The 26160-nt window shown below is 37.9% G+C and overlaps 2 protein-coding genes across 5 annotated transcripts in view; one reads left to right on the top strand and one right to left on the bottom strand.

Annotated features, from left to right (window-relative positions):
- LOC145988343 (uncharacterized) overlaps window positions 1-1040 on the bottom strand; it is a 487907-nt gene extending 486867 nt beyond the window's left edge. For 3 of the 4 annotated variants that reach the window (XR_014441741.1, XR_014441742.1, XR_014441743.1), the window contains exon 1: window positions 879-1038. The gene's annotated coding sequence lies outside the window, so the exon portion shown is untranslated. Of the gene's footprint in view, window positions 1-878 lie in introns of all 4 variants that reach the window. The other variant, XM_083123209.1, reaches the window with a different exon arrangement.
- A 569-nt stretch (window positions 1041-1609) lies between these two features.
- RpL9 (ribosomal protein L9) lies at window positions 1610-23224 on the top strand. Its single transcript, XM_083123208.1, has 5 exons — window positions 1610-1685; window positions 4991-5129; window positions 7130-7243; window positions 13427-13640; window positions 23079-23224. The coding sequence occupies exons 2-5, from the start codon at window positions 4992-4994 to the stop codon at window positions 23180-23182; spliced, it is 570 nt and encodes a 189-aa protein (XP_082979334.1). The 5' UTR covers window positions 1610-1685; window position 4991; the 3' UTR covers window positions 23183-23224.
- The last annotated feature ends 2936 nt before the right edge of the window (window positions 23225-26160 follow it).

Here is a 26160-nt window from a genome sequence, read left to right as displayed (position 1 = left end):
ACTTCCACAATGCTAAAGAAAATGATTTCCGTATGTACTTTCTCCTGTAAATTTGCAGGAAATTTGAAGGAATCAGTTTCCCTCATATGATAACGTTACCGAAACTACTTACCGTAATAAGTTCCTGTAGTATTGTCTAACATCTGGAAGGTGTTTTGTGTGATGCAGGAATGTTTCATAGCGGAAATTCAACCGTTGATGCATAGCCCCACGAACCATTTCCGGTAAGGTAAGGTTAGGTTAGGTAGGTTAACAATAGTTTACAGATAAAAATTGGTTTCGAAAAAATATGCGTAGCCCCACACACCATTCTCACATAGCCCCACGAACCATTTGCGGAAACGTACGTTCTTCAGTTACAGTTTTTTTTAAAAAAAAATTGATCAAAAAAACGTGAATACACATTAAAAAATGATCCGCGAATGAGATAGGTAAGTACAAATTTCAAAAATTGACAAAACTCGGAAGTTATAGGTGTCCGAAGGATAGTAAACATTTACCAAGTTTTCAATTTCCGCGAAAGAAAATACCTCGAAAAACTTCGACAATGCTACAGAAACTGATTTCAGTAAGTAGTTCCTCCTGTAAATTTGAAGAAATCCGTTCGGGCGATATCGCATATTTACCAGTTGACACATCGAATTTCGAAATATCGCAGAGAAATGCTGAAAATTTGTCTTCTCCGAATGTAAGTTTGAGCTATTGTATAGAATTTGATTTTGTTACAACCGGTTACAAATCTAAAAACTATACAAGATTACTTCATTGAGAATTTATCCACAAAGAACCTAATTAAACGATTCAAAGGCAAGTTTGACTCACACGACCTATTTAAAAAGACACATTAAATAAATTTAAATAGCAGCACTCAAACTTACAATATTATTTTATAAATACTAATATACTCGACAGAGTCCAGAGTTCATGCACTCAAGAACACTAGAAAAGCGGGGATATGATTTTAACAAATTTTCGACATCTTTAAAATAAAACAATCACGTGATTTCGTTCGCACCACAGCCAATCACAGGCCAATCATGTCAACCAGTTTTTCAACTTCGCTTTCCAAAATCCTCATTTGCAACCATTCACTGCATTTTCATGCCACATTTTTTATCTTAGCAAGTAGGGGTGTGCGGGATCCCGAAAAGTCGGGATCGGGATCGGGAAAAAAAATTTCCCATCCGGATTCTGACTTCGGGAAATAACTTCCCGACTTTACGGGATCCGACTGCTCGTCGGGAAATATCGAATGGTCATTTTAAAAAGTTGTTAATTCTCGATGTTTTCTGCATTGCAAGTGTCTGGAACTTATCGGAAATTGTTTGCAGAAATGCAAAACCAATCACCTAAGTTGAAAACAACTTGTAGAATGCGTGATTTAAGAGCTTCGGGAAATTTGAACATTTCCTGTCTCGAAAATTTTCCGACTTTGTCGGGAAATGGCGAATCTTTCCAGTCCCGAATGTCGGGATTAAAAAAAAATTCCCATCCCGACCAAATAAAATTCTGTCCCGCACACCCCTTTCCCCTAGTAAGTACACGTTGTACAAAATCTGTAACCGGTATAGTGCGAATACGTTGTATACAATAGCATATCAGAATTACACACCATGCTTGTAATCTGTGGATAGAAGTACGTAAATATTCTTTCCGTTTCCGGTCAATGGGAGTTTGTTTGTCGGGCAAGTATTTACAAATTTAAAGATATCTTGTTGCATCTATACTTTAAGTATAAAACGGATAGTTTGCGACCGAATTATATAAGTACTTATTGCATTATTGTAGTTGAAAAGAGTCATATATTTTATATAATGACCAAATTTTTTAAAATGCTCTCATATTGCCACATGACTATCATGATCATTTTTATCCGTTGATGACCAATTACTCTTTAGTATAAACATCGTCAAGACAAAAATAATACGTAAAATTAGCTATAATGTGTGAAATTACAAAAAAATATCTATACATTAAAAGTATTCCATAATGAGAATGTGCACAATCTTTCGAGTTTTTAATATGGACAAGTTTACACTGCGGAAACATCGTATTTATAATATTAATGAAAAACGTGCGTGGATTTAATGTAAATACGTAGCATATGCTTGAACTTTTATTTGTTTCACAAGTTTTAAAGAAAATAAGATATGTAAACCTACATGTAAACAACATAAAATCAATGACATCCTTTGAGGATATATGCTATTCTCGCGGTAACAGGTCTGTATATCGGAGACACATTTCTTCATTTTTACACAAGAAAATGATCTAACACATCGATCGGTAACGGTTCTAATTGTTTTATGATTTCTCCTAGCACAAAGACATTGGTATTTCTTTATTTCTGTAGGTGAAATAATGAATTTCTAACGAAAATAATGTCATTATCTTAGATTAACGAGTACTTATTGGTGTTCCTAATTTCAACACACAGTATGGCGATAGTTCACCCGTTCATCGCGCGTTGTGCCCGTGGTTTCTAGAGTTGGAGTGTGCATGCAGTGTTGCAACCTTGTTCATGGGAAAAATCCCTAAATTAAAAACCTTTCACGAAATGTTTTCCCCCCAAAAATTGAATTTTTGACATTAAATTAATTATTAAACCATTGACGTTAGACCAAAAATCCACAATAGCCCCACAAACCATCACGGGGACGAGGTATGCCTACTAGGTTAGGTTCCATTAGCACTCCTTTCGTTCAATTTAGCATATATGGACAATATCGGTTTTTCTCGAAGAAAGAAAATACACTTTTTTTTAAATTTTAACCTTCCACGTCCTGCATTCCACTTTTTTCTTCAAGATTCCGTGTTGAATTACAAATTCCACGGCATCTTCCACACCCGGCAACAACTTCACGACACATCCTCGACCCGTCATCTTTTAGCGATAACACGGCATGGTTTGAAACACTGACTACTGGGTTTACGCATTGTGCTCTCGTGCAGAAAGCAAATGGCGGCAACAGCAATAGCGCTTCAGAAATAGATTTTCGTAGAAAGCCACATGCATTCCCGTACCGCATTCACAATAAAATGGATCAAAACTACATTCCCGAACATCAACAACGCTACAGAAAATGATTTGCGTAAGTACTTTCTCCTGTAAATTTGAAGAAATCCGTCTCTGGTATAGAAAAGTGTTACCAACTAATTACCGTAGAATTTTGGAAATCATTGTCTCACGAAATTTGAACCTTCGTTAAAGTAATGAGCACTGTTTGGACTTGAAAATTACCTTATGCACTTCTCATGGACAAGATATTCTCAGTCGACAACCGACATTAAATATCGTAGAAGTGTGGGAATGAATGTAGAAGTAAATCGGAACCTTAGTAGAATGCATTTAGAGACTTTATTTTAATGCTAAGGGAACCAAACCTCGCCTAACCACGGAAGCATATATTGAACAAAATCTTAACTAATCACTAAAACTCTGTAGTATGTGTTAACAGACATACATCGAAATCGAATCATGTAAAAATTTGCGTTCGTAACATAATGAAATCGCAATAAAACAAAAGGAACTTGGGCCCTTTGATCTAGTGAAAACTGGTTTCTTCATTTTTACAGAAGAAACTACTTATGGAAATCATTTCTATATCATTATCGAAGTTCGTCAATGTATTTTCAATACCAGAAGTATCTTCATGTAACTTTTTCGTTTAGTCACTTTTAACATTCGTACTTACCTATCTGCTTCGCAAAACTTTCTTGAGGGTGTATTCACATTTTTTTGATGAATGTAATTTCAATTTTTCACATTAAGAGCACTTCTTTATTTGCATTTTTTTGCTTCCGTAAAAGACAGTATGGCACGTACACCTTCGTAATGCAAAAAATACTCGTGTAGCGGAATTTTATTTATTTTAAGCTGCTTCACATTATTTTACAAACAAAATTTTAACTATGGTTGCATAATCTAACCTTGCCGGAAATGGTTCATGGGGCTATGCCTGATTGGTTTTTGGGGCTACCCATTTTTTCAAGTACCCAATTACAAACTTTCGGGCTGTTCTTCTTCACAGTAAAAACAAAATCTTCATATACCATACGAAATATTTCACTTGAAGCATATACATACAACGATAACATGTAATTACTGCCATAATGACCTAATTCTTCAAAATAAATTATATACGTACCTTGAAAGGATGCAGTTTCCGCTCCGTGGTTGTAGGGGTGAAATGTGGAATGTGTAAAGTGGTAGACGAATCACATACTTGTTCAACCTTATGTTCTGTCGTCACAAATATTTATGACTGTACAGCCGTTTTGCACCCCGCTTCTTTGCTTCACCCAGGGGTAATTGACCTACCGTGGCCCCGCCTCCGCTATGGTCTGGCTACCCACCTTTTTCATAGTCCCTTTCAAGGCATGTTAGAACCTGCCTAACACTATTTTTCGACAATTAGGATCAGAGTTGCCGTAGTGTTGTGCGATAAGAGAGGCCCCATCCGAACTCGAAGGTGTCTGGCTCTCGGGCGATTAGCAAGACCCGGTCTGTCATGTCAATCACGCTATGCTTGACATCATAAATCATACACATACAATCACTAATTACTCATGTATAACGTATCTCTTAAAGCTAAAAACAACATAAATCATTCGTATAGAACATAATCTTCATAATTAACACAAAAATCACCTCATCGCTGGGGTACGGAGGGTCGACGGTACCTTCATTTGTTCTTCAGCCTCAAAGAAAATAATTCCAAAGTTCAGTACACACAGAATTACACCAGCTAATGTATTCTGTGAAACAAAGCAGCATACATGCAAATATCTATACTGAAAAAATAAAAATCCAGAAAGAATGAATGGATGGCAATTTATTGTGCATAATTGACTTGAAAGTAGGCTAACAAGCATGTTTGGCAATTTTTTTGTAAGTTCATGGAGTTACTATTGTTGAGTGTGTTACTAGAAAGAGTTTCAGAATGTATGTGAAGGATATGAGTTTATGTTTGTTTACTTTGTTTTACAGAATGAGGCCGATCTGCGTCAACCAAAATGTAAAAATCCCTGATGGGGTAAAAGTGCTAGTAAGAGGACGTCTTGTGAAAGTAGAGGGACCAAGAGGTGTACTACATAAATCTTTCAAGCATTTACCACTGAACATCGAGGTTAGTAAAGGAAGGGCTTTGTCAGGGGGGGATATGTCTTCCCTCCCCTGCTATAATACACAAAAATGCCTTACATCTATGTACACTGTTGGTGTATTATACAGTGGACCCCTCCCAACAACTCTTGAGTGTTTCTGAGCACAGCTAACCTGGTAACTGGTGGTATCGAATTTTAGATATAATTGTAAATGCTTAAAATCTGTATCACAGTGCCTATAGTGGAACCACGAGCAAAACAACCTGCGCAGACCCGCGAGTCCTGTGTACCGTACCCCCGCGAGTAGGGGAGGGGGAGAGTTGACCATGCTTCCTTATGGCCCGAGGTGGAGGAAAGAAGGGAAAGTTGCGCGGGGACTTCTCGTCCCAAGGTTTTTTCCTTGTGGTCGATCTATAACAAACAACAAAATTTTGTGCATTGCATTCTCAAGTGTATTTAGTAATAGGTTTTTTTTTTGTTTTTTTTTTTATTTATTTATAAAGATTGTGATGTCCATACTGTAAAGAATTAATAACAGCATTATGATTTCTGTATACACTATATTATTAGGGAATTTTGTAAAAACATTCAATTGCCTGGAAAAGTCGAGAAAATAAGTTCTTGGTAAATGTTTACTATACACAAACACATTTCTTCATTTTTACAGAAGAAACTACTTACGGAAATTAGTTCCTCTAGCATTGTTGAACATCTGGAAGGTGTTTTCTGTCATGTGGGAATGTGGCATAGCGGAAATTCATTATTTTTGTTGAAAATTAATTATCCGACTCAGCCTTTGGCACGTACACCTTCATAGATCATGGCACGTTGTGATTGTGTTTTTTTGATGTTCATTGGGTATGCAGTGTTTCCAACCAAAAATACAAACATAGTTAAAATCCGTTGAAACATATAGTTAAAATCCGTTGAAACATTACGTAAGGTTCAGTTAGGTTAGACAAACATAGTTAAACGAATTTTAACTATGCCTATCCTAACTAGTTACACGAATTTTTAACTATGTTTGCCTAACTAAACCTAACCTAACCTTACGTAATGTGTCTTGGGGCTATCGTTCAGTTCAGATGGTTGGAAACACTGCATACCCAATGAAAATCTACAAAACACAAGCACGACGTGTGATGATCTACGAAGGTGTAGATCCTATTGCAATATTTTTTCACTGCTCCCTCTTTAGTATTGAAGGGAAGGGATTTGGGCGTAACTTTAATGGATTGTTGGTGCATGTTCGTGCTATGAGATGGCATCATTATTTTGTGTTAGGGGTCCTTTAAAATTTCATGTATAATTTACAATTCCTTTCAATGAAAGTGCCTTCGTGTTCAGAATAAAATACACAGTTGTATAACAAATTGTACAAAATTAATAGAACCTTTAAAAGTAAGGTTTGCGGAAAAAGTTAGTAACTTGATTCATTTTCAAATCTGATGTCCAAACCATTTTCAACAATATTGCAGACCTTTTCTTGAATTTGAACATTCAAAAAGTCTGAAAGAGTAGATAGATAGTAAGTGCTCTTTCTTTTATTATCAATGTTGAGTGTAGTTGACCATTAATATACAAAGTCAATTCTTATAGTCATCAGGAAATTTAGATTTGCAGAATGAGTGGAAACTTGTCCATTTACAAACTAATGTTTGCGAAATATATGTTCTGTACTGACATTTCTTGTACTTGTGGATACAGGTCTCGTCTATGAAGGCTAGGCGATGAGAGGTGTTAAGATTCATTTTTTGTGGCCCAAATCTCAGTTGTCAGTGAAATATGCATATTTAGCTGTGACTCCAGAAATGCAAGTTAAAGCTTGTAATATATATGTTTCTCACATAAAAGTGATAGTGATTAAGTTGCCCACAAATTAATTACACTAGTATTGAAATACTTAGCAAAGCATTCAGTTAAGTACTTGTCTTTCATTCATATTTCATTTATATTGTGGAAATGTATGTTGCCTCAAGGAATAGTTACCATATTTAGTAACATAGGTATTTATTGGTTACAGAAGATAAATGCCAAGACGGTGAAAGTAGAAAAATGGTTTGGAAAGAAGAAGGAAATTGCAGCTGTCAGAACAGTGTGTTCTCACATTGAGAATATGATTAAGGGTGTAACAAAGGTAGGTGCTATGTGCTTACAGATTTCAGTTTGTATAATTATGAATAGTAAAACATAGGCTTTAATGTTGTAAATTTGTTTCGTGTTGTTTGGATTCTAATAATGGATTTTTATAGTACCTGTAATTGCATGTTTCAGGGTTTGTGCCTATTTTGTGTAATATTCCCTAAAATGCCTTTTTCCTACACATATAGTGAAACTACGTGCAAAAAAACCTGCACAGACCCACAACTTCTGTGTATTGTACTCCCACATGAAGTGGGGAGAGCAGAATGAAGCATGAGTCCTTGTCCCAAGTTGGCTGAAGGTTCAGTTAGTTCTTCTTGTACAAAGAAACTGCATGCATATTGTTTTATGCTTATCTTCGTAAATCACCATGGATGGGATTTGAGGCTGCTGCTCATTTACTAAAAAATCGAATCTGAATGAATGCTGACATTTTGCAGCTTCGCCAGGGATCAAACTGGAGATGGCTCTCACCGAAATTGAGAGCGCTCTTTCATTCCCTTACGGGGAATTCCAGTGTTGCATGTGTGACATTTCTCGCACAAAATGTAAGGTTCTAGACATGAGGTTGAATTAAAATATTCATAATTATGAAGTACAGGGCGGAGCATTTTCGACTACCTATTTGATAATGAAGACAGATGAATTGCTGATTACATTTACTATATTTTTCATTTCTAGAACAAACATTGCATCTTTGGATTACATAAAATGTATATAAATACGGAGAAAACTAGTACTCACTTTTATCCGCGAAGCTGTTTTTTCTTCTTTTTCGATTAATTTCAGTGGCCACAGCCACCATCCTCGTTGGAACTTGTTGTACTGTTGCTTGGTGTGCGTCTTTTGTTCGTGGTTCTCCGGCTGCCGCTAGGTGCGCTTTTGTTAACTGTGCATCTGGGTTTGTGTCGTCTGCTATTTCCGGGCGATAACTGTTGTAGTAGGGGCTGCTCTGGCCCGCAATCGATGATTAGCTTGTGCGGGAAGTGCATTATGGCGTGTGTTTCCTGATTTTGGTGTCTACAAGCATGTGGGCAGTGTGTTTGACTTGAACCTTTTGAATTTTATGGCTATTGTATTTGATATGTTTAGCAAGACCAGACCAGTAGTGGGCTGGGCTTTTTTCGCATCTGCTTGGTGCTGTTGGATTCTTTCATTGACAGATCTGATGGACCTGCCGATGTAATGAGACTTGCATTCACACATTGCATCGTAAACACTTGGGTTATCAAGGGGGGGAGAGGAAGTACCGTTTGTGTTTGTACAGTTTATCAGCTATTTTGGAAGTGGGTTTGTGCGCTACTTTGATGCCATATGGGAGAAGGCCTTTGGATATGCGGTCGGAAGTGGTGGGATGGTAGGGGAAGGCAAACCATTTATATTGGCCGCTGTGGGTTAATTGTGGCTGGGTTGCTTGCGGTTGGTTAGGGTGTCTGACCTGTATTTCCACCTTACTGCACCAAGTGGAAAGTTGTGCTTCAGTGTAGCCCTGTTTCAGGGCTATCTCCTCTCGTAGATCCTCTTCTCTGCAACAGTAGGAGAAGGCTCTTCAATAAAGGTTCAACCACACATTGGCTTTATGCTTGGGGGGATGTCTAGAGAGAGCATGTATCTTCTGGTTGCATGCATCCGGTTTTCTGTAGACAGTGGTTGTGAATTTGTTAAGTGCACAGCTGATGGTGATGTCCAGGAAGTTGATTTTACTATGTTTTTCTTGTTCTACGGTGAAGTTGAGCCTGGGGTGGATGCTATTTAGCTTGTTCACTAGAAGGTTGAGTTCTTCTGCCTTTTGTATACAGCTATTGTTTCGTCCGCATACCTTCCATATCGGATGTATTGTAGTTCTGGAGTGTGGAGTACAGGAAAACCTCGTTAATACGAAGTACCCTTTAATCCGAAGTTCTTCCCATTCCCCAGCCGATAAGATAGGATTTATAATGTATTTCAGTACGGATAAATCGAAATACGGATAATTTTTAATACGAAGTTATTTACAAGACCCTTCCGCAAAACTGGTTTTGCTTAATTCGAAGTAGACACCTGGGTAAGTCGACAAGAGAAGATCGAATGTGGAGAGAGCTTGGACGTTGTTTTAACTTGACCTGTTTCCTGGTTCTAAGAGCTGCTGAGAACTCGAGGGAAGCAGTCCGAAATGCCCGCTGGACATTGGCATTCTTTGTCAATGTGCATGGGAGGTCAAGCTCTTTCCCCGCTGAATGCGCCGCCTTGGAAATATTCACCAGTGCTAGATGAGAAATGCGAGTTAAGATCGTACGAATGTTCCAAAATACAAGACGCGTGGCACCTGGAAGTCTCACCCATCTGTCTAGCTCTGAGCTCGAGATACAGCAATTTCCCGTGAGCGTTTTGGCCTGGTAGCCGACAACTTCCGGTAACCACTTTCATTAAAAGCGTGTTCTTTGTGCCCTGTAGAACTTCATAAAAAAAAAGAGAAACTGTTACAGATAATCAAAGCCGCAACTAAAGATCATCAGCCCGCTTAATTCGTTGTCATCTAGGTGTCCCACAAAAGTTGACTTCGATCTTACGTATGTTGCAACTCCAGTTTCCCGCTTCATACGTTTCCCAACTGTGCCGGTCATAAAATTTGCCAAAACAGTGTTTTGTTGTCTGAGTGACTTCTCCCCTTTTTCTATCAGCAAACGGAGGGGGGGTGGGGGGTCGTTGCTAATTGTTTCGGCCACGATTTTCTTGCTCGTGAGCGCACACGGGCTCCTTTCCTTTGGCGTCTAAAAAAAGCAAACAATTCTGAATACCTTCTTCAAAACGAACAAAAGCCGCATTGTAAGTAAAAGAAAAGTGAAAAAACAACAAAAAAACCTGCAATGCTCAATGTAGGAATACGAGAGGAAAAGTTTTGGCGGAGCGAGTTTGACCTCCAAAATACTCCTGAAACCTACAATAAATTGTTGATTAATCTGAAAATACGCAAGTTTCGTAAAGCTTGTTTTTAGTTCGTTTTATGCTGATGAGCTAAGCGGGACTAAATATACAGTTTAAAGTGGGGTGCAAACAGATCGCAAGTTGTGTGTTTACTTTTTCAGAGTGGATTACAATGCAAGTTGAGGAAGAGTTTGAACTGATCCCTGCCAAGGGGGAGGGGGGCGAATATGAAGTTAACTGAAGCAAAGAATACGTGACTTTTTTTACAATGTGTTTTAGACAGCCGAACTAGAACGAAATTTACAGCCCCGTTTTTTTTTTTGTTTTTTTTTCTCTCTCTCTCTCTCCAGGGAAAGGTTGTGCTCGCTCCCAACAGAATCTTCTCTTACCAGTTAATCCTGTAACGGATAATGTTCTAGTGAACGCACATAAAATCCAATATTCATTCTGTCCGATTATCTCCCGTCTCTTGCTTGCGCCAGCGTGGCTACCGTCAAGATTCTTCCGAGTGTCACTTCTTGCAATAAACGAGATTGTTTTCCTTTCCGTAGGTCTCCATGCAAACGGGTTTCTTATGAACTAAAATTGTAAGAATTTCGTGGAAGAGCAATGACTTTGCACAATTGAAAGAAAATATCATTTTTTAAAAGACTTTTCGCCACAACATGCATCCCGTGCATAACCGGTTGTATAACTAGGCAGGATAAATGGTGTTAACAGTCGCCTTGGAATCTTTGTGTCTGCGTTAAGCTCCGTGTTCTCATTTTGTGTAACATTTTTTACACTTTCTTTAAAACGTACAATATTATTATATAGTACATATAAAGCTTATTTTCTGAGCTACCACCAAGTATAAAACATCCTTTGTGGAGGTAATTTATACTCTACTTTATTTACACCTGAAAACAGGCGCCATCTTGAAAAGGTTGGATAACTCGAAGTCGTTTAATACGAAGTTGACATTTTTTGGTCCCTTGAACTTCGTTTTAACAAGGTTTTCCCTCTTTTTCAGCCAGGTGCATGACGATGTTGGCTAAAGGAGCTGATAGTGGATTGGTTGTAGAATTTATCCTCAAACTGAAAGTAATTGTGTTTTAGACAAACTTCCAATAGCCTGGTTATCTCTTGTACCTCTAGAGCAGGGATTCTATTTGTTGTCAGCCATCTTTCAACTGAACGCAGCAAAAGGTCTACGGAGATTGAACTGTACAAATCGACTATGTCTATGCTGGCTAATTTTACACTGTCAGCTTGCACTATTGAAGTCACCAGATTTTTAGCATCGGCACTGTTGTGGAACACACATGTTAGTTTGTGGTTGAATTGAGATATTTTGTTTTTTAGCCAGTTTGTTAGGTGGACCGTGGGGGATTCCAGGTTTATGAGTTTTAGGAATGCCATAAGCAATGGGAGGTGAAGGGTGGGGGTTAAGAAGGAATTTATGGTCTTGTTCACTAAGTATGGCACTAGATTTCACTGCATTTTTCATAATTCTATTGTACCTGTCTGTGGGGTCATTTTTGTTGACACTGTACGAGTCACTGTTTGGTTTGTCTGTTACTTCCGTAGAGTAATCGCCCTTGTGCATGATTACAAACTGGTTCGTTTTGTCAGATTTTAGACACCAAACTTCATTGGTGTTCAGCCATTTGCCAAAATCGGAGAGTACAGAAGAGATTTCTTGGTGCGCAGGATTAGGTTATGTTGGTTTCACTTTTTGAAAAATTCCGGCTGCTGACGTTCTGATGTTTTCCGAATTTTAGGGTTTGGGGGCAAAACAAGCTGCTTTTTCTGCCGCACATATGAGGTCGAGGGTGGGGGTTTACTGTTCTGTATGTTAAATTTATCACCGTAGGCAAGGAGTTCTTTGAATTTGTTTGGGATCGAGAGATTCGACAGATTTATGATGTTTTTTCCTTGTCCGCCATCTGGGTTGATTGTATTCTCACTCGGCCATGTTCCTCCCAAGTGGTGAAGTTTGTTGCAGAGAGGCCTAGTTTTTTTTGGTTTTCCAAGATTTGCAGCATGTACTTGATGTTATCCTTTGCATGTTCCCACCTAGCGGGTGGTAGCGTGGTTTCCAGTCTATTTCTTTGTTGTTCACAAGTGTGAGACAGTCGGCAAATTTCAGCGTGTCGGAAATGACTGAAAGAACCACAAACAAAAGGCTCACACCAAGCAACAGTACAGCAAGTTCCAACGAGGATGGTGGCAGTGGCCACTGAAATTAATCGAAAAAGAAGAAAAACCGCTTCGTGGATAAAAGTGAGTACTAGTTTTCTCCGTATTTATATACTACCGCATCTCTCTTTTCCCATTTATGAATAAAATGTATACATGAATAATGTGCGCACAATTATTTCTTGAAAAGAACATCTTTCAAATGACGTTCCTGGCATGCAACACATTGAAGACAGTGTTGCCAACCTCAAACTGTGTAGTCGAAAATGCTCCACCCTGTACTTTGTGGGGTCTGCTAACAAATGATAAATGTTTTAGTATGATGACATATCCTCAATGCATGAAATGCATTAATGAAAATGTGTTACGTTTGTGACACTAAAAATGTAGCCAAGTTTGCATTTGTCTGAAACATATAGGCTTCAAATGCCTATGTTTTTTTGTTGAATGCCGGTCCCGTGGCTGAGTGGTTAATGCATCGGACTACGATGCCAGCAGGTGTCCCAGCCTGAGCATGGATGTTTTTGAGTGTCCTTTCGTCATGTCATCACTCATTCCCATCGTCCTAAATTAGTGAAAAGTGGCACAAAAAGCGAAGTAAAATAAAGCCAGTCAACCAATTTTGTTGGTGAAATATACAAATTATATGCATTCGCGAACATTTAAACCTTAATGCAATTAAAATACATACTAATAACTTTCAGGTAATTCATTTTGTTAATTCCACTTTTCGTGGAATGTCCCTTACATGGGAACACTGTTTTACATAGTGATTCTTCATCTAATGCAAAAGAGATTTCAATCTATTGTTTTCCATGATCATTAATCTTTCAGTGAAAGGTTCAGTGTCATCAGGTTTCAAGTAGAATATAAGTGCTTTTAACATTTTTTTTTTTCAATCAATGCTTGTTTCAAGTTCCAAACAGCTATGTGTTGATTAATTTGCAAGTTATGTCATTGATATTATGTAGGGAGTACAAAAAAAAATTCATGTCTTTAGGCATCTGTCAACAGTGTATGAAGGAAGGAACCATAGTTTTTTTGTGTTCTCCTAGTTGTTTGCATTCTTAATTTCCTACATTGATTTTGGCAGGGATTCCAATACAAAATGAGAGCTGTGTATGCTCACTTCCCCATCAACTGTACAACATCAGAAAACAACACACTTGTAGAAATCAGGAATTTCCTTGGAGAGAAGTACATACGAAGGGTGAGGATGGCACGGGGTGTCACGATAACAAATTCAACCAAACAGAAGGATGAGCTGATAATAGAGGGAAACAGCATTGACGATGTATCTCAATCAGGTAATATATCATACAAGTGTTAACCATGGCTTGAATACTTTGTGTGTGTCTTGGTGATATGGTTCAGAAGTACATGGTGATTTTTTTAAAACTCATGGTTTTCTTTGTTGTGTAAAATTTGTAAATGAAGTATTATTTCCATGCGGTTTGTGGCAAATGAATAAGGAAGGATGGGAGATTTATTGGAGTATGTTTACCGGTTTATATGCATCCTGGGTAATATCACCCGCGCCTCAACAAAAACCGCAAATATTCACCAGTGTACCTTTCACGTCTATATGATCTGGGGGTTTGGATGCAGTGCGGAGGTTTAAGTTTCCTCCTGTAGATAGCACCGTTGTCATTGTCAACAATAACCAGGAAACTGAGCTGTTATATTGTTGTACTGGAAAGTTGTGTGCTTTTGCGTAATCGTTGTGCTGAAAAGTTGCGTTATTGTGATCAGGACACACAGTAAGAATGGTCTACTCCTTGCAGGAACGTGTGTTTATCGTGAAAAGTTTTTGGAAAACTGATTCTGTTGTTGCCACGCAAAGGGTATTTAGAAACAAATTTGCCTCACGTTCTGCCCCAGACAGGAACACAATATTGTCGCTAGTGAAGAAATTGGAAGAAACAGGATCGCTTCTGAGTGAGACAGGGAAGCATCGGACCCCACGGGCAGGTGTTGTGGAAGATGTCAGTGCTCGACTCTTGAGGTCGCCCAAGAAATCTCTCCGTCGTTTGTCACAAGAAACCGGCTATAGCTATTCAACATGTCAAAAGGCAGCGAAAACTGCGAAACTAAGGGCGTACAAAATTACAGCTGTTCAAGAATTGAAGGATCCAGATAAAGTTAAACGTGTAGATTACTGTAATTGGTTTTTAATGTTTATTGTGCGTAATCCTGATATTCTGAAAATAACGTGGTTTACTGATGAAGCCTGGTTTCATCTCTCTGGGTATGTTAATTCTCAGAATACACGGATATGGGCAGCTGAAAATCCACATAGTGTAATCGAAATTCCGTTGCACTCACAGAAAGTTGGGGTATGGTGAGCTGTCTCAGCATCACGTATAGTGGGTCCAATCTTCTTCAATGAAACAGTGAACACAGAGCGGTACAGGGCAATATTCATGGAATTTGTTGAAAGTTTGGACGACATTGAACTCACACAGGGTTATTTTCAACAGGATGGTGCTACATGCCATACATCGTATGACAGTATGGCACTGATTGAAAGTTTCTTTGCGAATAGGGTTATTTCAAAGGGATTGTGGCCTCCGAGGTCTCCAGACTTAACTTCACTTGACTTCTTTCTGTGGGGCTTCCTAAAGGGACGTGTGTACACAAACAACCCTACATCCCTGGAAATGTTGAAGCAGAACATTATCACTGAAATTGCGAACATTAGCGCAGAAACACTATGTCAGACAGCCCTTAACATGGAACGGCGTGTTCGACTTTGTTTACAGGAAGGAGGTCGACACTTTCAGCACCTTCTTTAATGGTGAGATGTTATGTCATATGTCTGTGCCATAATATTTATGTTTGAGTGAATACAAAAAAAGAACTCATTTTCATTTTCATTAATTCAGTTTAGCAAATATCCAATACTTCAATGTTATTGTAGGGTACACTGATGAATATTTGCTGTTTTTGTTGAGGCGTGGGCGATATTACCCGGGATGCATATAAACCGGTAAACATACTCCAATAAATCTCCCATCCTTCCTTATTCATTTGCCACAAACCGCATGGAAATAATACTTCATTTACAAATTTTACACAACAAAGAAAACCATGAGTTTTAAAAAAATCACCCTGTACATAGAAATGCATGTTATGAAAAACGTGCAACCCAAACTTTGATCACTTACAACTTGGGGTTGATTTTTGTATGTTTGGATTAATCTGGAGAAGTCTTACGATGCATATATATTCATATTTAAGCACAATGTCCATATGTTGGGAGTAAGTTTTGTACAATTATTTGTTTCAAGTTTGCTTTTTTTTTTCCCTGAGAGTAAGCTAAATCACATGACCATGGGTGCTAGTTGGGTCAAGGACATTCAAACCGTGGAAACTATTGTTATGAAGATCAAGAAAACCATCCTCCTACAAGTCAGCGATGTCTAAAAGAAATGGGTTGCATATACAGGTGCTAGTGACAACAGCAAATCATTATTTTGTGATAAGCTGTTGACATGATCTTTGTGTATGGGTGTGTCGAAGTGATTCACCACTTGGGGACTTATGCTGCCATTGGTTGACCAAATTTTCAGGTTTCTGGCTCTGAACCCCCTTTCAGTTATCTAATTCTACTTTGATATCAGCAAGGGCTCCCAGTATTGCAGTCCCACAACAGAGACTGACAAACTTTAATGGTGTATTTTGAAAGGCAAGATCAGTGGGCCGATAGCATAGCTTGCCTGCAACAAACACCCAATCCAGTGCAAACCTCTGTATGAATGGTGCGGTGGCTGTTACTTCCCAAGCATGACTCTGCACTTAAAAATAAATGTTTCGTGGAAAAGCCCCCTTTGGAATAGTAAAGGAGGGAATATTATTGTTTCTTCCAGCCACTTTTTTTTTATATGTCCTCTTTTTGAACATTTTCCAATATCTGTTAAATTCTGCAGGCTACCACCATGGCCTAGGCAATGACCAATCTGTGCAAAATTCTGATACTTTAACCTCCTGTTTTTCAGTAACTATCAGATCCAAATTTTGCATGTGTACATATCTAAGCTGTGCGTAAAGTTAACTTTGCAGCAGGTTTTCACATATGTAGACCCAAACATTCACACAGAATTTAGTTCCGCTGAAACGGGTTCTATTCCGACATAACTGCATACTTGCCACAAAACAGTTATTTCATTTGTAATACATAGAGAAAATAATATATACATTCAACAATATCAAAATGAAACCGAGCTTGAGGTGACGAAAATAATGCCAGTGTTGACAGGTGTCTGCAAACATTCCACGGCCTCCTGCCATTCAAGAATGATGGTATTTAATGATATCTCCGTGGGACTGATTTGAAAGAAAGTGCACAAGGTTTATACTCCACAGCAATGAACTTTCAAATGTTGCAGCCAGGTGAGAGTGATTTGCGGTCAATGTACTCACGAACTGCATCTCGTGTGTTGAATGATTTGGGGTTTGTTTGAGTGCAGAATAAGGAAACTATTATTTGTTTGGCAACAAATCTCCATGGTATTAAACGATATTGCCATGAGAAGAAACATGTTTATTATTTGTCAATGTGGCGTGCACTGAACAAAGGGTGAGAGGATACCACCGCCATCATTCATTGAAGGGCTGAGCACTGGTTGACCCACGGGGAAGCTTATTCTGGGTGGCGACAGACCTGGAAAACCGGGAAAAGTCAGGGAATTTGAGGTGTCAAAAAAAGTCAGGGAATTTCGTCTTCATTGACTTTTTTTATTTATTTAAAGATATCGTTATGGAACTCTGTACGGGAACAGGAAATCTCGTTTGTAACTTTCAGCCTCAACTTTTAGGCCACTTTTATGCGCAACTCAACCACGGTGCCAGAAACCAGTGATGGCAGGAGGAGAGAGAGAGAGAAATTTCTCTCGCCTTGGCTTCTCGGCGGGAATTTTAAATTCGAACACTCTTCGGAGGAAAATTGTTATAACTTGGGCACTATGGGAGCAATCTACTTCGGATAACTTTTTTGTTTTTCAGCTAAAACATCAGCGCGTGCAACCGTATACAATTCAGAACGCCGAACCGAGGATGGTGGTTTGGGGGGCACGACACCCGAATTTCAATGGAAATAAACACAATAATCTGGAGTTTGCCTCATCTTCTCCCACTATTTTGGAGAGAAGCCGCAAACTTAGTATTATTTTCAAAGAATGGATATTTCTCAAGAGAATGAAACATGTTTCATGTTCTTGGGTGCCATACAAGTTGAATAACAAGCCAAAATGTGATTTTTTTTTACGAAAAATAGGTAATTTGCATTTTTGGAGGAAAATTGTTATAACTCGGGCACTATGGGAGCAATCTACTTTAGATAAGTTTTGTTTTGCAGCTAGAACATCATAGCATGCAACCGTGTACAATTCAGAACGCTGAACTGAGGAAGGGTGGTTTGAGGGCACGACCACCGAATTTCAATGAGAAAAAACAAAAATCTGGAGTTTGTCACCTCTTCTCCCGCTATTTTGGCGAGAAGGCGCAAACCTTAGTATTCTCTCCAAAGAATGGACGTTTCCAAAGACATTGAAACATGTTTCATGTTTCCGAGTGCATAAAAGTTGAATAGTGAGCCAAAATGTGAAACTCTGTTCGGAAATATGGCATGGATATGTTGCGGAGAGAGGAGGAAGGTTGGTAACAATATGAATTTCCCAGGCTTGCTCCAGACCTGTGTCAGAGTTTCCACCCAAACATAAGAGTATGAAGGTCCAAAAAGCACATTCATTTCGTAATCAGCACCATGATATCATATGGTATCATCGGGAGAGTACGACGTTACTCTGATGATACCATATGGTATCATCGGGAGAGTAAAGGTTAAGCGTCTAAATATTACATGGAAAATGCATTGAATTATAATTTTTTTCTTGTCCGTACGGGATTAGTAAGGGGACTTGTTAACAGATGGAGGGGATAAGAGTGGGTGGTGCCCTCCGATAGTTGTCGGACGTCGTAGTAAGGCATTTTGTTGGGCAAACTAAAGGAGCATGGAAACAAATAGGTTCCATTGATATATACGATTTTTGTCGAGTATCGCCACCCGACAAAGTACCTCACTACAACATGCGACAGAAATTGCATGGACTGCAACATCCAACAAAAATCGCATGCATAAACAAGAAGAGTTTTAGACTGCAAATATGCTGCTCGAATTTTGTTACTCTTCTGGCTCACTTCACCTTATTTAATGTAGCAGTGCTTACGAAGGTTTTCTTTCCTCACCCTGATGTATTACTGGTTTCGCACAAGTTAACATACGTTTACAATGACATTGCACTATTCTTAGATATCGAGAAGAATCCAACCAAATGGGATATATATTGAATACTATCACGAAAAAGTGAAACATACATCTGCATTGGTGAACGTTATAAAAATTGGCAAGTGCATGCTCCCAACCTCAAATTTACTGCAACACTAGTATTTCAATGAAATTAACGCCACTCTCTGTCCTGTCTGTTTAAACTCATAAGAGAAGGTCATTAATCTCTCACTGAGTGAAGTTAATGTCCAATATTATGAAATAAAATACTAATAAAAAATACGTAAATATTATAATATCATATTTACTCAAATCATTCGATCATAAACTTCAAGAATTGACTTTTCTCTGCCAGCCCTGCTAAATTTTCACTTTCCATCTACTGATTTATACGAGGGGTGGCCAGAAAGTAATTTCCAAGTAGTAGGGACGTTGATATTTCGCCAACGCCAAAACCGTGAAAAATGGTAATTGCTGCAAAGTTATGTTTAGGATGTCTGGTGCAGTGATGTCTGGACACATTTTTCGCCCGTTCGAATATCGAAATAATGCGAATTTGGCATAAAATGTGAATTGTTGGCGTTTTTAGCAATTTTTTTTTAAAGAAATGTCCTAAAACAACGAAGAATTCCATGAAATCCAACATTCTTGTCTTTTCTAAGCCATGTTTGTGTAGATAGACCATGCAAGTTTTCCAACATTTTACTCAAGAGTAAACTACAGAGTTATATGTACATGGAATAATTCCGACAGACACATTAAATCATATATTTCCCACGATTTTTTCGATCCCCTGTGGAGGAGAAACTGGATGTTTTCCACCTATTCAAACTGCTCCGGCGCCCCCCTAGCATCATATGAAGCTGTTACCTTGAGGAAACTTGGAGGGATAAAGGTAGCCAGAAGCGTGGTGCTGATCACATCACCCCTACCTTCAGCCATGATCAAGAAAGTGTGGGGCCCTAACTCCACACCCCTACTATACACCTTCATGGAAAAGTGCAGAGGATCACTTTACTTTTATTTCCTCAAAAATCTGTTCCAACTTATCAAACTCTCACGAAAATACGTAGACCATGCGACCTACAATTTAAAATAATAGTTTAAAAGCACAATGGAGTATTACGTTTCAGTATATTTGGCAGATAAATGTTCTAAAACAAAAAACGCGAATTTTGGGAAACGTAACACTAACAAGTCAAAAAAAGATAATGCCAATTTTTGGTGCCATAATATATCGGTATCTGTCACGTGATATTGTTTGATTTAAATTTTTTGGGTGCGTCGTCACTTAAGGTTATTATTCTCCCTTCAGTATATGAGGGGAAAATTCCATTATCTAAAATTCTTACCTTAAAATTAAAAGAGGGGTATGGAAAATAACTTCCCCAAAATATCTTTCAAGATATCAAACTCTCACAAAGAATAGTAAGCCATGTGACTTACAATTTGAAACAGTAGTTTAAAAACACCATGAAGGTATAATTTGAGATATTTGCCAGAAAATGCGCTAAAATGAAAATGTGAATTTTGGGAAAAATAAAACCGTATAGTAAAAAATAAAAAATAAGAAAATAAACCAATTTTTAAAAAAATAACAAAATATCAAGGTTCCTACCGATTAGGCATAAATAAAACAAGAATATCAGTTGTAATTTATTGCATTAGTAACAGTGAGTCCTAACCTAATTTTCGGAATAATCACCGCCGTCGTTCTGGCATTTGTCATAGCACAGCACTAAATTTTGTATGCCCATGGCATATGTGTCTGACAGCAAAGACTGGAACTATCTCTACCGCAGCGTAGCTGTCAAATCCTTGTCCTGCCAGAAACCTCTTCAATTAAACAAAGAGATGATGAAAGTCGGTACATTCAAGGCCAGGGGTGTACAGGGAGTGGTCCAAGATCTCTCACCTGAAGTGATTCAAAGGGCCCGTGTGTACTCAGCTGTATGGGGTTGTGCACATTCGATTGTCGTGAATTGTCTGCACCTTCGTCTGACCATATTATCACTCACGACGTCCGGTCTGCACACCTCACACGATTGCTGGTGGCTCTGTGCCAAATTTTGAGCGTGCTATGTAGGCTACATCGCAGTCGGTGGGAGACTGTATGAGAGCTGCAATGTTTAACCTAGAACTGTCCTAAAATGGCTGCATTGCAACTGTACCAGATTACAGCTACATGCCACTTCTTCCTGTCTGCATGTGTGTGTGTGTCGCTCTCCGACCACTAGTGCTGCATATAGGCACCATTGGAGCTTTTTCCAGGATGCCCCTCGTATATGAACTTTCAGAAGCTTTTATTATTAGAGTCCTGTTTTAATGTGTGGTTAGCTAAATCAGGTACCTATACAATGCAATAGTATAAATTCCTAATACCTACATACCCTTTTCGTTAGCATTAATGGTATAACCGCATGTTGTCAGTTTCACAGTACTTCACTTGGATATACTGTACTGAAGCAGAAATCCCATTGATAATGTAAGGAAATATGACACTATTTTGTTTGATTCAATTGTTTTACTTATATGCAAGAGTTAAGTTGTTTGCTTTACAGAGAAGAGAGCTTTATGCATTGAAAAATGAGTCCGCAGTCCGCACTCATGGTTCTTGCATGCAGAGTGTTCCAAACCTCAGTGGAAATATCAACATATAATACCGAGCATGTATAAGGAGACTGATTAATTACAAATTGTATTTCTTAATCATTCACTCTTCACTCTTATATCATTTAGTCGTAACTTTAAAAATAATCAAGTATTTTATTTTAAACTTACTGCGTATGACAAAATTCCGTAATCCTTCCCTAGCTTGTGAATTGTAATAATTTTCCAAATTTACTATTTTGCAGATTGAATTCAAATCATAGAGAATAGAGAAATTAAGTCAATTTCATAGAAGATAATATTGGTACTTAACAGAACCATATGTGGATCTGTATGAGTTTATTATTTCCATTTGGTAAAACATCGATTTAGTTTAATTTGTAATTGTCAGGGAAAATGTAAATTTTGTCCTGGAAAAGTCAGGGAATTTCATTTCTGCTTGTTTGTAGCCACCCTGTTATTGTTTCACTCGTTGGCAGTAAAAAAGGCTTTGTTGAAGATGCATGTTTACTGTTCCGTGTGAAAACAAAGGTAAGGGTGGATTACCAAGAAATGGACAGACCAAGATTTGAATCCTGTTTTAGCAAAGTGATTCATGACTTGAAACCAAACAGAGGAATAATAGCAGACAATATACTACATTGTGTAATATCACCAATAACAAATCATTCTTTTTTTGTGTAAACTTGAAGTGCGTGCATCTTATAGTAAGGGGTGTATTTTGAACGAAGCAACAAAGTTTTTCACAAATGTATTTATTTCTAAACCACAAATAATAGCTCACCATTACATTCAAGAGGTACCTGTTGTTTACTTTTACATTTTTTTTTCTTTCTTAGTTTTTTATGTGCTACGCACACACGCCATTGTGTTTCGAAGATATTTTGCAATTTATATTAAGCAGTGACACAATTATTACTTATTTTATGCATAGAAAGTCCTTTAAAAATTTTATGGTTCAGGAAGCAATAAGAAGCAAAAATACATTCCGCATGACACACATGTACTGGTTTGACCTGTTGAGCGGTTGGCAACACTGCGGATTTTCTCATTGTCTGCAATGTAAACAGCTCTGCGGTTGAGGCAAGACTGGCAGGGAAGATTCTGAGCCCTGTTGTCGCGCGGATTAATACATAAAACCTGCTGCAAACTTAACCTGTCGCGGGGCTTAGGTAGTACTAACAAATACACCAAAAGTTACATTGATATCTGAATTAGTGTGGGTGTCATTCTGAAATTTTGGTGGGTGATTTGATGTGGAATAAGCCCTCCATTCAACTACAAAGTTTTAAGGGCTTTAAATTCCAGACACACTTATGGATTCTTTTATTTGTCAAGAGATACCATGTACCAGAAATGAAGAGATGGGGTGGATACCTGTAAATGATCTGAAATGGAATGACCCAATATTGCAATAACATTTTCGATTTTGATTTTTAAAATTTTGTTGTTAGGCCCTGCCCAATTTTGACCTGTGCATGATATGTTCTTTAGTAGTATGAATTGTATTATCAGATTTTAGTTTATACATTAGTAAAGACCAAAACATGAAAAATTTGACACACACGCTGATTTGGCTGTGTGGCCATTGTGGATATAACCGCATGTAAACCTGTCATCGTGCATATTTGAGAGTTCGAAATCCTTGGCCACAGAGGTGGAAAATGTTCAGTAAAGCCAGTGGCATTCTTTTCTTCATGGCGATTTTTCTCAATTGCAATTTAAAGGTACTCGATTTTCCAATGACATGACATTTTTTTTCTCTTTTTATGATTGTTGAAACATTGGCCCCTTAAATGGGTAATTTGTAAATGACTTTCACCATAATGCCCCTCTGTTTTCTTTTCAGCTGCCTTGATACAACAGTCCACAACTGTGAAGAACAAGGATATCAGAAAGTTCTTGGATGGCTTGTACGTATCAGAGAAAACAACAATTGTACAGGACGAGTAAAGCTGTCAAAATGCGTTGAAATAAAATTGATATTTAACACTGGATCTTTTCTTACCTTCAATTTTCTTTCTTTAATAAAATGTATTGGTTGGTTATAGAAGTGCTGTTAATAGTGTAGGTTTTTGTGCCATTTTAGTGCAAATCATTAGAAGTAGGGTTTTCATTAAGTATAATAACTCCCATTGCTTAATTTTGAGCCAGTACATTACCACTGAACCGATACTTGAAAATTGTAACTATTAAAAAATTGTTCCAAATATTGATTAATATTAATGAGAGTATTCTGCTCCAATTCATTAATTTGAGTTTTACTTTAAAATAATCAAAAAAATTACATCAGAATAGAAAAATATTATTTAATCTGTATTGTTCTAAACAAAGTTTAAGAAAAGTTACCACCCATGCATACAAATTAAGAAAATGATGTGCCATGAATGTGCATAAATTTTATATAGTCCGAATCTATGGTTCATTCAGAGTAAAACGATATATCATTTGTCTGTCTGCGGCAATTAGCGTCCGATCTACAATCATTTTTATAAAACTTGCATTTTGCTGATAATTGGCTCGGGCAGCAAGGTGGTTACATGTGAAAGAGGCCTGGGTGGCTAAAGGTTAAACCAAATCTCATTGAGTTTATACATATGTATAAATGTCCTGAGGCAAGTATTCCACAGTATATATTTTATTTATATCAAGGAAGGAAAAGAAAACTGCTTCGAAAATTAAACAGCATTGTCTCAATCCATTTCCTTTGTTAGTGTCCTTTGCAGAACAATCTATCTGACAGACAGACGGTTACTGCAATATAAGATATCTTGAAGTTGATTTCGTAAATTTTAGTTTGAAATTCTAACATAATTAACAATTTTTCATAGATTAGTTATATTTGTAACTTGTGTTTGTGGATTATTTCGAATCTGAGTGTGTGAAATGGCAAATGTGAACTCCGCACCTTAAATTAAATATTTTAAATTATATACCGTTTATTGAATTGAATCAGAATTTTTTGATACATTGGAATCAAAGACCATTTATATTGCTAATGTACTGTATGTGTGTGTGTTTGAAAGGAGGGGGGTGAGGCAGTAATACGCAAGATTGAAATAGAAATTTGATTGATTGATTTGCTTTATTTTAAGTCACCTTTTGTGCCACTTTTGGCTAATTTGTGAAGATGGGGATGAGTGATGACATGATGAAATTGATGAATGTACTCTGAAACATCCATGCCCAGGCTGGGATTCGAACCCGGAACCTTTAGCGTTGTAGTGTGATGTGCTAACCACTCCGCCAGCTTGAAATAGAGAAAATTTCATCTTGTAGCTTTGAGTTTTTTGAAAGTTTGCTGTTGGAGATTTATCTCTAAAAACTAACCACAATATATCTTTTATATCTGCGCATATAACAGAACTTTTCTCTTGCTCAATTTGCTATGCATTTGTTTCTATATAACTTCAATTGTTTATTTTGTGTATATCCAATGCTTTAAGAAACCTGCACTCCCATTGGTCAGTTCATATCAGGTGCGGTGCCTAGTTGCCGCCATCTTTGCGTGGTAGTTTACTTCCGCCAGTGTTCGTGCAGACGTCTCCGGCAGCAGCCGAAAGTCAATCAAAAAACGTGAGCCTAACGTGGCTACGTTTCATTCGGCATATCAGTGAAGTGCAGTGAGTTCAATATCACAGGAACATTATAGAGCTGATATCATTCAGTGAAGAACTAGTGACGTGTTATTGTAACACCGGCTTCCAACTTCATATACAGGAAAACCTCGTTAATACGATATTGGTTAATACGAAGTACCCTTTAATCCGAAGTTCTTCCCATTCCCCAGTTGATAAGATAGGATTTATAATGTATTTCAGTACGGATAAATCGAAATACGGATAATTTTTAATACGAAGTTGTTTACAAGACCCTTCCGCAAAACTAGTTTCGCTTAATTCGAAGCAGACTCCTGCATAAGTCGACAAGAGAAGATCGAATGTGGAGAGAGCTTGGATGTTATTTTAACTTGACCTTGACATGGTTCCTTGTCCTAAGAACTGCTGACAACTAGAGGGAAGCAGCCCGAAATGCCTGCTGGACATTGACATTCTTTGTTAATGTGCATGGGAGGTCAAGCTCTTTCCCCGCTGAATGCGCCACCTTGGAAATATTCACCAGTGCTAGATGAGAAATGCGAGATAAGATCGCATGAATGTTCCAAAATACAAGACGCGTGGCGCCTGGAAGTCTCACCCATCTGTCTAGCTCTGAGCTCGAAGTTAACTGAAGCAAAGAATACGTGATTTTTTTTAGGATGTGTTTTAGACATCCGAACCAGAACGAAATTTACAGCCCCGATTTTTATGTTTTGTTCCAGGGACAGGTTGTGTTCTCTCCCAAGAGCATCTTCTCTTACCAGTTAATCCTGTAACGGACAATGTTCTAGTGAACGCACCTAAAATCCAATATTCATTCTGTCCGATTATCTCCCGTCTCTTGCTCGCGCCAGTGGGACTATTGTCAAGATTCTTCCGAGTTTCACTTCTTGCAATAAATGAGATTGTTTTCCTTTCTGTAGGTCTCCGTGCAAACGGGTTTCTTATGAACTAAAATTGTAAGAATTTCGTGGAAGAGCAACGACTTTGCACAATTAAAAGAAAATACCGTTTTTTAAGAGACTTTTTGCCACAACATGCATCCCGTGTATAACCGGTTGTATAACTAGGCAGGATAAATGGTGTTAACAGTCGCCTTGGAATCTTTGTGTCTGCGTTAAGCTCCGTGTTCTCATTTTGTGTAACATTTTTTACACTTTCTTTAAAACGTACAATATTATTATATAGTACATATAAAGCTTATTTTCTGAGCTACCACCAAGTATAAAACATCCTTTGTCAGGGTAATTTATACTCTACTTTATTTACACCTGAAAACAGGCGCCATCTTGAAAAGTTTGGATAACTCGAAGTCGTTTAATACGAAGTTGA

The sequence above is a fragment of the Lepisma saccharinum genome, chromosome 5 (genome assembly GCF_977018435.1).
Source record: "Lepisma saccharinum chromosome 5, izLepSacc3.1, whole genome shotgun sequence".
In the NCBI taxonomy this organism is placed as follows: domain Eukaryota; kingdom Metazoa; phylum Arthropoda; class Insecta; order Zygentoma; family Lepismatidae; genus Lepisma; species Lepisma saccharinum.
Note: the sequence above shows the minus strand (reverse complement) of the source record. Positions and strands in the feature narration are given on the sequence as shown.